The following is a 15,297-nucleotide window of genomic DNA, read 5'->3' as shown; positions in this document are numbered from 1 at the left end:
TAAGTGAGGCCGAGGCAATTATGGGTCGAGATGATTACCCGAAATTACGCAAGCCGCTCGGTGGCCGAGGCAGGAGTGGGTTTTGCCTTGTTCGTCGCAGCCTCCCTTAGAAGTTCTCAGCATCCTCCCGGGCAGTGGTGTCCACCTCTTTCCACCTTCTGCATGAGTCCTCTCTCTCTCTTTCTTTCTGGCTGCCCCTCACTCTCTCCCTTTGTTCCCTGGCTCCCTCTGCCCCATCCATGCCCTCCTCTTCCGAGGTGTTGGGGGTGGTGGTTGGAAGGTGTCCTGTGTCCATTCCCGTGGGGCCAGGGCAGCTGGCCCCCTCCCTGCCTCTGCCTCCCCCCAGGCACCCTCCTCCATCCCTGAGGCCTCATTATGAGGGTAGCCATGACCCCGCATTGTCTGGCCTGTCTGACCCTGGCACGAAAGGTAGAGTTTTGGCAGAGAAGGGGAAGCTCGGCCAGCTTCCAGCTCCTTCTCTGCAGCCTGCTGGGGGCAGAACCGGCGACGGGGTGGGGGGTGGGGGTGGGGAGAGCGGGGTTGGGGGATGGGGCAGGAGCCACAGGGCAGCCCCTGTCACTGGGGCGATGGCAGGGAGCCCGGGGCCGTGGTGGGGGTAGACCAGGGGAGCAGGTGGTTCTTTGTCTGGAGCCAGAATGAAGGAGAGGGGCCCTTGCCTGATCCCAGCCCCTTCACCCCATCCCTCGGGAGAGCCTTGGATGGGCCCCCCACCGGGAAGGACTGTCTTCCCCCCCACCCCAGGCTGATGCAGGAGATGCCCCCTGCGGTGCTCACCAGGGGAGGGGTGGGGAAGGGTGAATGTTCCCAGGATTCTGGGCTGCTTCTGAACACCCCCTGCTTTGACCCCCCACCCCAACCCCCATCAGCCCACCCAGGATGAGGGCCACAGGGAACCAGGCAGGGCCAGGCTGGTGATTCCCTGTCACCCAGTGCCAGCCTGGGGAGGGGAGGGGAGGGTTGGGGCCCAGGCAGAGGGGGAGACCCCCGCCCCAGCTGCTGCCGTTGCCACTTTGCCACTGCAGGCATCACTTCCTGTCTGAGCTGTAAGGAGATCAGAGCTGTTGCTTTGTGAGCACTTTCCTGCTTTAAAAATCTGTTTAGAGTGGACCCGGGAGGCTCCTGGAGCCCCGCCTTTCCGGGCTTTGCGCTCACCTCTTTGATCCTTACACTTGGCTTCTGAGCAGCAGGGCAGGCTCTGAAGGCTGAGGGCAGCTGCAGCCAGTGGTGATGGCAGCTCTGGGCTGTCCGGGCCTGGGATTCTGGGGTCTTCGGCTCTGTGGCTTGCAGGCATGTCACTTAACCTCTCTGCGCTCATCTTCCTGAGTCTTCACTTCCTCATCTGTGAGATTGAAACCATGCAACTCAGACTGGGACTCGAACCCATGTCCCGGGACTCGAACCCACCCAGCAGGTGAGATCCCACATCTGCTTTCAGGACTTAAGGAAGCTCAGGCTCTTGATGTCTCATCACAGAAAGAATTCAGTGAGAGGCCAACTGATAGGTAAGAAGTGGATTTATTTGGAGAGAAACACAGTCCACAGACAAGAGTGTGGGCCATCTCAGGAGGCGGGAGTGGCATCGAAATAGAGTGGGGCTACTTTTTATGGGCTGGCTAATTTCACAGGCTAACGCGTGGAAGGATTAGCCCGGCTATTTGGGGGAAGGGGTGGAGATGTCCAGGAATTGGGCCACTGGCCACTTCTCGGTCTTCGACAGTCAGCCTTGGAGCCGTCATGCTGCCTGTGGGTGTGTCACTTAGCTTGTGACGTGGTACAGCAAGTGTATCCTGAGGCTCAAGGTCTAGTGGACGTCAACTCATCGGCCGTCTCAAAGTCATTTAGTTCTCATCAGTTTACGTCGTGTCGTTTGGCTATGTCATTCTCTTAAAGGCTGTGCCCTGCCCCCTTCCCTCCCGTTTCAAAATGGAGATAATTATACGACGTACTCGTAAGGTTGTGGTAGGAGGTTAAATAAATCATATACATGAGATGCTTGGAATGGTGTTTATTTAGCCCCATAAAAACACTCAGCAAATAGTAGGTGTTTTTGCTCATAGAGATCTTTCTGGAGCAGGGTGGAGGTGAGTTTCCTGCCATACTCCTTGGTGGGACCTAAAGAAGTGTCATCCCTGAAATCTGTTATTTTGGGTGGAAGGTGGGGAATAAGTGCAGACTTTTCAATAGGCCTCCTTTGAGATGTCCCCTCTCATTGAGTTCTGGGGAGGATTGAAGGAGTCATATCTCCTGGGTTGTCTTAGAGAGACTGCACACAGAATCAACCTTTCCAAAAATAGTCTTCACTGACCTTATCCAGGAAAGGCAGAAAAGTGGGTTTGATTTTTCTGGGCTCCCTGTCGTGCACGTGCAGATGTCTGAAATGTCTGTTTGATCATTTTTTAAATGCCTTTTTAAAAATATATATATTTTATTTATTTATTTGGCTCTGCTGAGTCTGAGTTGCATTCTGTGGGTTCTTTAGTTGCAGCCTGTAGCATCTAGTTCCCTGGTCAGGGATTGAACCTGGGGCCCCTTGCATTGGGAGCACAGTCCTAGCCACTGGACCACCAGGGAAGTCCCTGTTTGCCTGTTAAAATCGAAGTGACCCGCAGCAGCATCTCCAAGTGCAGTGAGTTCACGTGGGGACAGTTTGTGATCAGGAACTGCTCTGGGCATCTGTAAAGCCAGTTAGTGTGCGCTGGGTGGGGACGCTGGGTGCGTTCTGTGGGGAAAGAGAAGGGGCAGTGAAAGGGGGACCAGAGGGTCATGGGCTTCTCTGGGGGAGACAAATAAGCCCCTTTTCTTTTCCTTTTCTTGTCTTTCGGCCACTCTGAGTGGTATGCGGGATATTAGCTTCCCTACCAGGGATTGAACCTGCACCCCCTGCAGTATGAGCAGAGTCTTGAACCACTGGTCCACCAGGGAATTCCCAGCCCCTTTTCTAACGGAACCCCTGAGCCATTCCTTGGAAAATGAGTGCCCATCTTTTCACCCAAACATCCACTTATTCACCCAACAGATCTTCAGTGAGTGTCAAACTATGCCAGCCTCTGTGCTGAGCCCTGGGGATAAGTTGTGATGCCAGCCTTCAAGGAACCAGTGTCCAGAGAAGAGTTGAAAATAGATAGTGGGGTGGAGGCTGGAGGGCTGTTGGAGGTTCCAGGGAAGCAGATCATGTGTTGCGGGAAGGCTTGCTGGACACAGGACATCTGAGGAGTTGGAAGGGTGAACCTGAGTCTCCCAGGGAGTTGAGGGGTGAGGGGGAATCCCTCGGCAGATGTACCCACTTTTGCAAAGCTACAGAAGGCAGGGACTTCCCTGGAGGTCCAGTTAAGTTGGACCTTGGTTAAGGTCTTAAGGACCTTGGAATCCTAAGCTTGGTTAACACTCCAAGCTTCAAATGCAGGGGGCAGGGGTTCAACCCCTGGCTGGGGAACTAAGATCCCATATGCTGCATGGTGTGGCCAAAAAATAAAAAACATTTAAAAAGAAGTTGTAGTGAATTTTTAAAAAGCTGCAGAGGGCAAGAGGGCAGCATCAGAAACCCAACCAGACGTTCAGAGCGCAGGGTCTTTGGGGAGCCCTGTGTGTAGGGTGTGGTGTGCATGTGGTCTGGGCGTGGGAGAGGAGCTGGCAGGCAGATGCGGAGGGGCCGTCCAGGCTGTGCTCCCCACTGCCCAGGGCCTCGCGCCTTCCCCCACTCAGCCCCTCCAGCCCAGGTTCCAGATTTCTTCCTCTACTCATCGCCTTTTCAGTCCCACTTTCCACTTGTCCTGGGTCAGAAGTAGGGCAGGGAGTCACCTCTCTGAGCCTCCGTTCCCCTTCTCTGTGCATCAGGTGGTTGGTTTGGGTGATCTCAGAGGTCTCCAGGGCCTTCTAGGGTTGTTCGTGGTTGTCTGCCCTATTTGGATGTTTCCCCTGGGGGCCTTGGGAACAGTCCATCTGCCCTCTGGTCCTCGGTCAGCAGGGGGTTGAGGACAAAAGCCGTGAGTGGTGGCAGTGATGGAGCACCTGGGGCCGCGCAGAGCGGGGGACAGAGCCCCGCTGACCCTGCTGCTGTGTGTGTCTCTCCCTCAGTGTGACCCTGGGAACACAGGCTTCATCAGTACAGGCAAGTTCCGGAGCCTCCTGGACAGCCACAGCTCCAAGCTGGACCCACACAAGAGGGAGGTACTCCTGGCTCTCGCCGACAGCCATGCCAACGGGCAGATCTGCTACCAGGATTTTGTCAACCTGGTGAGCACTCTGGGTCCCTCGCCACTGGGAGTGGCCTGTTTGGGGGTGTGGCTTAGAGGGCCCTTTTGGATAATTAATTACTGGGATTGGTGGGTCTTCAGCGTTGAAAAACTCTAGGCTTCAGCAGATGAAAGAAAATCACCAAGGACTGGATTTCTCTTTATCTCTGGGTTCTGCTTTCCATAGCATCAGCACTACTCAACAGAGCCCCTGACCATTCCAGACCTGACTATGATAGCAGCAAAGTGGCTGCAGCTGTTCCAGCCCTCACACCCTCAGACCTCACCCTGCAGGAGAGCAGAGGAGCTCTTTTTATGGGAGCTCCCACATGAGGCCTGGGATTTCCTTCCTCCCATTGGCCTAGATTGGGTCAGTGGGATGTGCTGATTGACTCAAACCGATCAGTGCCCACCCCGGGGGCTTGGAGTGGAGTCACTTCCATGGAAATGAAGGGCTGGAAGTAGGAAGTCATCGCTGGCAGAAGAAGAGCTGGGGAGTGGATGTTGGGAGGATCAGGCCAGGCCTTTCAGGAGCAACGGGGCACGTGGGTGAAGGTTGAAGCTCTTCAGACCTGCTGGCAGTGGTCCTGGGTGATCGGAGGGGCTGGAGACAGGAGGCCCATGAATCCTGCCCAGTGGTCTGGTGTCTTGGAGTCAGGACTTCCTCCTCACTAGGGTCACTGCTGTGCTGTTTCAGGGCTACAGTGGCAGGATTGGAATGGAGTTCAGTGGGGTTGAGTGGGTGGAGGAGACATGAGCAGAAGCTGCATGAACTAGCAGGATGAACACAAGACTGGGAGATTCCATGCGGTTTCCCTCTTGGTGGAATGGAAGAGTCACCTCTCTTCTTGTCATCCATGAACTGAATGACTGGTGTGAACAGTCAGTTCATGAACACCCAGGCTCCTGGAATTCAGAGGCGTCAGTGATGGGGGAGCCAGGACCTGCCATCATGCCATGGCCGCGCTCTGATGTGCGGGCTTTGGTGTTGCTTTAATTGCCTCTTGATTGGGGACCTGCCTTCATCCAGAGATTAACAGATGGCAGCCAGCAGCTGTAAGGCTTTTAGGGATGAAGTAATCTGCTGTTCAGATTGGACCCAGGGAGCAGACCTTTTAGAGGGTGGGAGGCAGAGCTCAATTAAGCAGGGAAGTTGGGGACATTTGGGATTCACGGGATGGGTCATGGAGGTGAGTTGCGTGGCTGGGAACCCAGCAGTGCCAGCAAAGATCAGGCCACAGGTTCGAGCTCATGGCCCCTCTGCAGGCCCAGCACTAGCATGTTTGACGCATGCTCTGCTCAGCCCGGGGCGGAGGGAGGGCATGGCAGGGCCAGTGAGCGGCTTCTCTCCAGCTGGGGGTTCGGGAAATCTGTGTGAATTTGCAACAGCAGGTTGCTTGTTGCCATCAAGATTTCTCTGTTCGAGTTCTGAGCTGGAGTGGCCAGCCAGAGCCTGGATGCCTGTGAGCAAGGCTGCCCTCGAGGCCAGGCCTAAGAAGGGGCTCATCGGGAGCGAGGTTCTGGGAAGGGCAGAGAGCCCGGGGGCTGGAGCAGACCTGGGTCCTGCTTAATGCTTTGCCTTTGCCACTCAGTGGGAAAGATTCTCTGAGCCCATTGGTAAAATGAAGACAAAGGAAACCTTTTTCAGGGTGGTGGTGGTGTTTAGTCCCTAAGTCATGTCCGACACTTTGCGATCCCATGGACTGTAGCCCGCCAGGCTTCTCTGTCCGTGGGATTCCCCAGGCAAGAATACTGGAGTGGGTTGCCATTTCCTTCTCTGGTTGATCTTCTTGACTCAGGGATCAAACCTGTATCTCCTGCATCGGCAGGCACGCTCTTTACCACCGAGCCACCTGGGAAGCCTCTTCAGGATGGTGGCAAGGATTAAATAAGAGGAAATGTGTGAAAGTTTTTGTTGCCTCTTAATGTTCTTCCACCCGGTTAACTCCTTGGCATCTTTTGTGAGCCTTTTCCCACGCCAACCCAGGCAGAATGAACTAACCTTATCCTGAGCCCGCACAATGCTTTGTGCAAGCCTTTCTTCTAACACAGACCACATTGCATTACAGCTGAGTGGTCAGGGTTGTCATGTATGGGTGTACAGGTTGTGGACTGTATAAGGATGCCAGGCAGAGAGATTAATGAGGGCTGAAATCTGGCCTGGGCTTTGTTCAGCAAGGCCTGGAAAGGGTGCATCCACCTGGAAGAAGAGGCTCCCTTATCTAACTGGCATGAAAACACCATATGGGCCAGCATGGGCCCCAGAGTCAGGCAGATCTGAATCTGAATCCTGACTCCATGATTTACTAACTATGGGTCCTTGAGAAAATTACTTTGCAAGGAAAATTACTCTCCAAGCTCCCATCTCCACCTTTATATCACCGGGATAACACAATGCACTGGATAACAAAGGAGACATCATCTTTTGCTGCTGTTTACACCTCTGTCTCTCCTGTAAGCTCCGTGAGGCCAGAGACCATGGCCACTGCTGTGCCCAGCACAGTTCTGGGCACATCAGGGCAAAGGTGAATGCTGAGTGTGTGTGTGTGCGTGCCTTGCTTCTGCCATACTCACGCTGAGCTCCTCCCCACCATGAGTCTTGCAGCTGTGTGTTTGTGAGTGCGTGTACACACCTGGAGACTGGGGGGGAGGATGGCTACAAACTGATTTGATCACATGGTCTTGTCTTGCGCTTGCAGTGAACGCAGAACCCTGAGCCCTGCCTGAATTTACAGAGCTGAAGCCACTGAAAACCAGGCCCAAGCTTTGCAGGCATGGAGGGGATGGGAATAGGGAATTGTTGGAAGGGGTTCATCCAGGAAGGCCTGCTTAGAGGGGGGAGCCTTAAGCCAGATTTTTCAGGTGTGTGCAGAACCCAGGAGAGGGGATAGGCACTGCTGATGGAGACTCATTCGTCCTGGCCTGGTCTGAACCCAGATCCTCCCCAGCTCCCAGCCCCCCACAGGGCTTCAAACCCCTATGCCTTTGGTTGGTTCCCCTCTACAGCCCTGCCTGGACTCCTGCCCTTGGATTTAGCCTGATGTCCACTGCTGGGCCCACAGTCCCAGAAATACACTGATAATCCCTACCCAGCGACCATGGGGCAGTCCCTGGGCAGCACTGTGGACTCTGGTTGGGAGAGCTGTGTCTCTAGAATATTTCCCTGTATGGAGGGTCTAGGGTGTGGTCGGGGAGAGTGCATGTGAGGTAGCAGAGGCCTCTGGAGGCTGAAGGTCAGCAGGTCTGCCTCTGGGAGTCAGGCTGCCAGGGCTCTGTGGGGGAGGGGCCCATCCTGGGGCTCCCTGAGTATCACAGTTCCTTTGGGGTCACTCAGGACTGATGACCTTCCACAAGTGCAGCTTTGGGTTCTGGTTCCAGGGGCTGGGGATGCTGACTCCTACTTGTCCTGCAGGTCTCACTCATGCCACCTCCTCCAGGAAGTCCTCCCTGATCACCTTGGGACTGGGTTGGGCCTCCCTCCTGGGTGGTCCCACAGCAGGCTTCACTGTGAACCATGATTGCTGGTTACTTAGGTGGCTCAGACAGTAAAGAATCTGCCTGCAATGCAGGAGACCCGGGTTCCATCCCTGGGTTGGGAAGATCCCCTGGAGAAGGGAATGGCTACCCACTCCAGTATTCTTGCCTGGAGAATTCCATGGACAGAGGAGCCTGGTGGGCTCCAGTTCACGCAGTCCCAAAAAGTTGGACACGACTGAGTGACTAATACTTTCACACTTTCTTCACTTTCACTTGTTAGCCTTTGACACCTCTGTATTCTGGTGTCTGGAAACACCTGATGCTTAATAGATGCTCAGGAAATTGTGAGGGATGACAGGCTGGTGGGTGGGAAGAGGTATCGTGGATATGAATCCAGGCTCTGGAACCTTACTGGGTTTGGACTTGATGGATTCTTAGAACTTTGGTTCTAAGAATTTGGGCTCCTCATCTGGTGGGATGGGGATATTCATGGTCTTTATCTAGCAGGTAGACTAGCTGCATCAAATGAGCTCAGCTGTGATGTGCTTAGAACAGCCCCTGACACAGAAGAGCTTGGTGAATATTGCTTCTTGTTAACTTACATTTAACTCCTTGCAAACTATACAGAAGAAAGAGGACGGTGGCCTCAGGCCTGGGCGGTCTAAGGAACTGGCTGGCTGGGAAATGGGATGGGGGTCCCCTGAGACCCCGGTTCTGACCCCCCTCCCCAACCCTGTTTCCCATGTAGATGAGCAACAAGCGGTCCAACAGTTTTCGCCAGGCCATCCTGCAGGGGAACCGCAGGCTCTGCAGCAAGGCCCTGCTGGAGGAGAAGGGGCTGAACCTCTCCCAGCGACTCATCCGTCACGTGGCCTACGAGACCCTGCCCCGGGAAATTGACCGGAAGTGGTACTACGACAGTTATACCTGCTGCCCCCCGCCCTGGTTCATGATCACGGTCACACTGCTAGAGGCAAGGACAGGGGTGGTGAAGGGGCTGCTGGAGGGTCAAAGGATATCATTTTATTTCCCCCGCACCATGTGACATGTGGGATCTTAGTTCCCCAATCAGGGATCGAACCTGTACCCCCTGCAGTGGAAGCATAGAATCCTAACAGAACCACCAGGGAAATTCCAGGAGGATATCTGAGATCACAAGGGGAAGGGCAGCACCTTCACCACCGAAAGGTGATGGTTGAGGATCAAATGGCAGTTGTCACGGCAGGTCAGGCCCTGGTGCAGGGCACGCAGGTATTATAACCCCTCGGCCACAGAGATATTACAAAGATCATGACTTGAAATCATATGCACTGCAACAAAACCCCTGTGTGACCCTCCCCCCCGCCCAAACCAACAGCAACGAGAACAGTGTCAGAAGGTCATTGACTGGGGGCATTTCACCAGGCAAATTCATTAAAGCAACTTCTGTTAGTTCCTCCCAGAGTGAGTGGAGTGAGCCTCGTGGATGGGTCATTTGTTCCCCCTGGACTCCATCTTCCACCTGGAAAGTGGGAATAGCCAGACTTGCCCTCCTTCTCCCACTCAACTCCTCTGTTTAGAGCCAGAGAATGGCTGGTGGTGTTTTCTGAGCACAAGAGCATTACATCAATACATATGGGAAGGAGTGTTTATGAACAGGTAAATGTGGGCTTCACATATTTTGCAGGAACATTCTCCCCTTAGGGGATCATCCTTACCTATTGTAATTCTAAAAGTCTCATCTTATGCAACACGATCCAAAGTACCACTTTCTGAATCAGCGTTCCTGTATGAGGGACTCTGAATTCTTCCGGCTCTTTAGCCCCAGAACCTGCGGGCCCCCACCTCAAATGCCAGCTCTCAAACTGATGCTTGGCTTCCTTTTGGCATTTCATAATCTCCACCATTTCTCTTCCAGAGCTAGGGGCCTAATTACCGCCCCTGCGAACATTCTTGTAAAATTCCTGCTGAATCAAACTGCAGGATCATTAAGCCTCATGGCGTCCTGCTTCTTCCTTTCTTAAATCAGAATATCTGGACTGCAGACCAGAGCTCCTCGGTTTGTTGTTTGGCTTCCTCCAAGTACATGTTGAAGTTGCGATTTTTCTGAGATATTCTTGGACTTGTTCTCCAAGCGCTTACTGTGTTGGTCTATTTATTAACTTCTATTTGAGGACCAATAATAACGAGTTGGCTTGCAAGCTGTGTTTGCTGCCAGGCCACCCGCACGCATGGTGTTAGGTGAACAGATTCAGCTCCCAGGGAGTCCAGCTGCCGGGAGCCCTGAGCCATTCCCAGGCTTAGCCCAGGAGGACTTAACCCCAAGCTAATTACAGCTGCCTTCCCTCAGCTGATGCTGCTCACAGGGCTGGCTCTTCATGTACTTTATCTTTAAAAAAAAAAAAACATGTTATTTATTTATTTTGACCACATCGGGTCGTAGGGCTTCCCAGGTGGCGCTGGTGGTAAAGAATCCGCCTGCCTATGCAGGAGACATGAGATGTGGGTTCAATCCCTCAAGAGAAGGCTCCCCTGGAGTAGGAAATGGCAACCACACTAGTATTCTAGCTTGGAGAGTCCCATTCTGGCTTGGGGAATCCATGCTGAATCCCATGGACAGAGGAGCCTGGCAGGCTACGGTCCATGGGGTCACAAAGAGTTGGACACGACTGAGCACGCAGAGAGAGATCGGGTCTTGGTTGCAGTGTGCAGGCTTAGTTGCCCACAGCGTGTGGGATCTTAATTCCCTGACCAGGGATAGAACCAGGTCCCCTGCATTGCATGGTGGATTCTTAGCCACTGGACCACCGGGGAGGCCCCTGGTAGGAAGCCCACCTTTTAAAAAAATATTTTATAGTTCATCATTTTTAAACCTCACAATCACCATGGAAATGTAGACATGAGTATTCCCATTTCCAAATGGGAAAACCACATATGTGCTCAGTCTGACTCTTTGCAACCCCATGGACTGTAGCCTGCCAGGCTCCCCTATCCATGGGATTTTCCAGGCAAGAATACTGGAATGGGTTGCCATTTCCTACTTCAGGGGATCTTCCCGACCCAGGGATCAAACCCACAGCTCCTGCATTACAGGGGGATCCTTTACTGCTGTGCCACCTGGGAAGCCTCAGAGAAATGGAGGACCAGTGAATTAAAACAATTTGCCCAGGGTCATCCAGAGGAGCTAGATCTTTTGTCCAGATTGGTTTCCAATTTTCCAAAACCTCAGCTATGTAAACTCGAGCCGCCAATCTAGAAGAAACTAGAAAATGATGAAATAACTGTTTCAGAGTCCTTATACCAAAGCCCAAGCGTTTTGTTTCACATCCAGTTCCAGTAACCTAACTTTCTGATTCCATAACAGTGAACATAATGGGAAGCTACAGGAAGAGGGCCTCCTCCCTGCCAACAAGAGGAAGTAAGAACCTGGTTGTGGTAACTGGTTAACAACTTGCTGACACCCAGGCATGGCGAGAGGACAGAAGAAAATGTCCAAGTAAACCTGAGTCACAAAGAAACACGAGAATTTGGGATCATTTAGTACAGGAGCGAAACCCCCATCAATTACTGGGGAAGACATTGCTCCTATAGCCCAGATCAATACCTGAGGCATCCTTAAAATTAAGAACCTAGGGACATAAATTATGCATGTAGAAAGAGTTCCAGGGAGAAATAGTTAAAATAAACACTCTTCTAGGGCTTAAACAAGTATGCTTCAGTCATCTTCACAAATTAACTTACCCGAGGTGTTGATGAGAATTCAGAGAAATTGAAACCTTGTGTGCTGTTGGTGGGAGTGTAAAGCGGTATAGCCATTGTGGGAAACAGTATGGCAGTTCCTCAGAAAATTAAATCAGAGTTATCATACGATCCTGCAACTCCACTTCTGGGTGTATACCCAAAAGAATTGAAAGTAGGGACTCAGGTATTTATACACCCCTGTTCATAGCAGCATTGTTCACAAAAGCTAAAAGGTGAAAGCAACCCAAGCATCCATCGACAGATGAATGGAGAAACACAATTTGGTAGATACATACAGTGTAATATGAGGAAGGAGGTTTTGACATATGTTACAATGTGGGTATATCTTGATGACATTATGCCGAGTGAAATAAACCAGTCACAAAAGACAAATGCTGTGTGATTCCACTTCCACACAGTCCCTGGAGTAGTCGCGTTCATAGAGACAGAAAGCAGAATGGTGGTTGCCAGGGGCTGGGGGGCAGGGAATGGAAATTAATGTTTCATGGATATAGAGTTTCTCTCATCACTTTTACAAGATGAAAAGAATCCTGTGAATGGCTAGTGGTGATGGTTGCCCATTATGAATATATTTAATACCCCTGAACTCCACACTTAACATGGTTAAGACGGTAAATTTTATGTTACATGGCTTTTGCCACAGTTTTTCTTTTTTTTTTTTGAAATCAACTTATATGGCATTGCCTCAGCCCCCAAGTGGGTATGTGAGTTATTACTGGAATTAAAGTTTAAAATCCTCCAAACCCTTTCAGCTTAGCTCCGAGGAAATGTGGGCAGAGACCTTGAGACCATTTTGTGAACACTGAACACAGAATGAACAGAAGTGGAGTGAGAGGTGGTGGAGAGCTAGCTTGGGTGCTGGTCATAGCGGTGTGAGAAGGACAGATGGCATCTTCCCTAGGGATTCCACGTGATAATAGGCACAGGAGGGTTTCCTGGCAGTTTCCCGCCTAGTAACAGCCTCTCTGCACTCTCTGCTCTCCTCCAGGTTGCCTTTTTCCTTTATAATGGGGTGTCGCTGGGCCAATTTGTACTGCAGGTAACCCACCCACGATACCTGAAGAACTCACTGGTTTACCATCCACAGCTCCGAGCACAGGCTTGGCGTTACCTGACATACATATTCATGCATGCGGGGTGAGTACTGGTGTTCTTTCTCTGTTGAGAATCCTTGCAGAAAAATAACTGGTCCAGAGAGCCTGGATCGAAATATATTTTTTTAGTTTATTTTTTGTCTACCTGGCCACAGGATTTGAGATGGCTTCTTAAAACTTATCTAATACCAAATTGTATGTGTAAATTATTAGGAGTGTATAGGAGATGAAAATGTTTTACAGTTGGTGGTGGTGATGTTTGTACATAGCTGTAAACATTCCATTAAAACTATACAGTTTAGGGGACTTCCCTAGAGGTGCAGTGGATATGAATCCTCTTGCTGGTGCAGGGGACACGAGTCTGATGGGGAAGATGCCACATGCCACGGAGCAGCTAAGCTTATGCACCACAACTACTGAAGCCCATGCGCCTAGAGCCTGTGCTTTGCCACAAGAGAAGCTACTGCAATGAGAAGCCTGAACCCCTCAACAAAGAGTAGCTCCCGCTTCCTGAAAGTAGAGAAAGCCTGCACAAAGCAATGAGGACCCAGTGCAGCCAAAAATAAACTTATATGTGTATATAAACTGTACAGTTTCAAAAAAAGAGTGTATGGCAGAGGGAAAGCAAAGTGAGATCAGCACACACATACAGCATGTGAATCTCTATATTTGCTGTAAGTAGGTTACAAATGTATTCTGAGCTTCCTGGTGGCCAAAGCAAAGAGGGAAATGTGGTCATCCACCAGGTTCATTGTCCATAAACTAGGTGTGAGTGCCCCTATAAGTGAAATAAAGCACCGGTTTGTGGAAAGGAGGTCTGCCTATATGGTGACATGAGTCTTCTGGACGAACTCTGGCAGTGTTACATTTCTGTTTGCAGAGCCATGTGCCCTCTTTTGGGACCTGGAATGTCACCAGTTCTCACGGGTGCATCTTACCCCATGATAAGGACCTGCTAGCTGGCCAGGTGACCACCCAGGTCCAAGTGTCTTGAATGCATGATCTTGGCTGGAGACAGTTTTTACATAGTAGAAGCGTGGAGTTGGAAAGTCAGAGTCCCTGGACCCCAGACCTCTGTGGTGTCTTCTACAGATTCTAGAGAAGTGGAGGGAAAGCGTGGAAAAGCCCTGAGGGTGCCTGTCCCTGGGGATGCCAGTGGGAAGAAGATCACCCAGGCCCTCATGGCTCTTTCCTTGGGAGAACGACCCACAGTGGCCACGAGGAAGCTCCACTGTGAACCTCTGCTCCCGCTGAGCTGCTAAAGGGGCCGCAGAGCCTCCTGCAACTGGCTGCACCTGCTGGGGAGGCTGCTTTGGGGAGAAGAGACTTCTCTGATGGCCACTGATGAATGTCCTACCCTGAGCCTAACGGGATGGCAGCCTGGCCTGCTGTGTCCCGGCGTCAACTTCAGGGCTGAGGAGGAGAGAGGGGGAGGCCCTTCATGCTTGGATATCCTCATGAGCTAAGATGTGGACTCAACAGGACCTGGGGAAATAGCTTTGACTTACTAAGTTATCTTTCTTTTTAAATATTTATTTATTGCTGCACTGGGTCTTCATTGCTGCATGCGGACTTCTCATTACAGTGGCTTCTCTTGTGGCAGAGTGTGGACTTTAGGAGCACAGGCTTCAGTACTTATCACGCACGGGGTTAGCTGCCTGGCAGCATGTGGGGATCTTCCCAGACCAGGGATCAAACCCATGTCCCCTGCATTGGCAGGAGGATTCTTAGCTACTGAGCCACCAGGGAGCTCTCAGCCATAGGATCTTGTCCACTGCTGGGTCCCCAGCCTCTTGACATGCTGAGTGAATGACCGTGGTCTCTCTGTACAGGATCGAACACCTGGGCCTCAACGTGGTTCTCCAGCTTCTGGTGGGGGTACCTCTGGAGATGGTGCATGGAGCAACCCGCATTGGGCTTGTCTATGTGGCCGGTGTCGTGGCAGGTAGGCAGGTGGGCCCAGAGTCCGTAGGGGTGAACCTCCGCAGGGCGGCTGATGAGACCCTGTGCCGTCAGGCAGGCCCCAGGCTTCCAGCGGACACTCACCCAGGCTCCTGACTGCTAGGGTTCTCCTCGGGGTACCTCTCCCCACCTCCCCAGGGAGACCGGACGGGGATGCCACCCAGACAGGGAGGCATGTGATGGCAAAGCGGGTGCAGGGTACATGATTTGGAGCCGGCAGACTGACCGAGGTTTCCGTCTTTCACTACGCTGTCGTAGCCATGTGAACTTGGGGAAATTCCTTACCTTCTCTTGGCCCCCGTCAAGCTTTTAAAAGGGAGCTAATGAGATCTGCCGCAGAGAGTCGGCCACGACTTAGCGACTGAACCACAAAAAATGAGATATGCATGCCGGATGTGAGGAGGGCGGGGCGAGGTGAAGAATGAAGTAAAGCAATGGTAGTGAGATCTCAGGGCTGGGGGGGCCACCTGAACCCGAAGGGCAGTCTTGCCTCTGCCCTGGGCCAGCCCTTGATTGACCCACTGCGGGCAGGAGAGAGTCTGGCCCAAGAGGTCGTGAGCACTTGTGCCAGCTGGCGGAGTCTGGGCCCTGGCTGACTCAGCCCACGTGGCAGGTGATAAGTGTAATCACTGTGGCCTTGAGGACAGTGTCCCAGCTCCTGGTCCCCCGCCCTGGTGGGAGGGGACGTGGACTGGGGTGAGGTGGACAGAGGACAGTGTCCCAGCTCCTGGTCCCCCACCCCGGTGGGAGGGGAGGTGGACTGGGGTGAG

General features: G+C 52.3%; 1 protein-coding gene across 4 annotated transcripts in view; it reads left to right on the top strand.

Moving 5' to 3' along the window:
- The window catches only part of RHBDL3 (rhomboid like 3), a 50,784-nt gene that overhangs the window by 14,887 nt on the left and 20,600 nt on the right, over nt 1–15,297 (top strand). For all 4 annotated transcript variants that reach the window (XM_043903084.1, XM_043903082.1, XM_043903081.1 and 1 more), the window contains 4 exons: nt 4,096–4,254; nt 8,479–8,703; nt 12,460–12,608; nt 14,398–14,510. In XM_043903084.1, coding sequence (XP_043759019.1) covers nt 4,096–4,254; nt 8,479–8,703; nt 12,460–12,608; nt 14,398–14,510 — 646 coding nt within the window. The remainder of the gene's footprint in view (nt 1–4,095; nt 4,255–8,478; nt 8,704–12,459; nt 12,609–14,397; nt 14,511–15,297) is intronic.

Source organism: Cervus elaphus, chromosome 5 (assembly GCF_910594005.1).
Source record: "Cervus elaphus chromosome 5, mCerEla1.1, whole genome shotgun sequence".
Taxonomy (NCBI): Eukaryota; Metazoa; Chordata; class Mammalia; order Artiodactyla; family Cervidae; genus Cervus; species Cervus elaphus.
The sequence above is the reverse complement of the archived record's forward strand: the minus strand, read 5'-3'. Positions and strand labels throughout refer to the sequence as shown.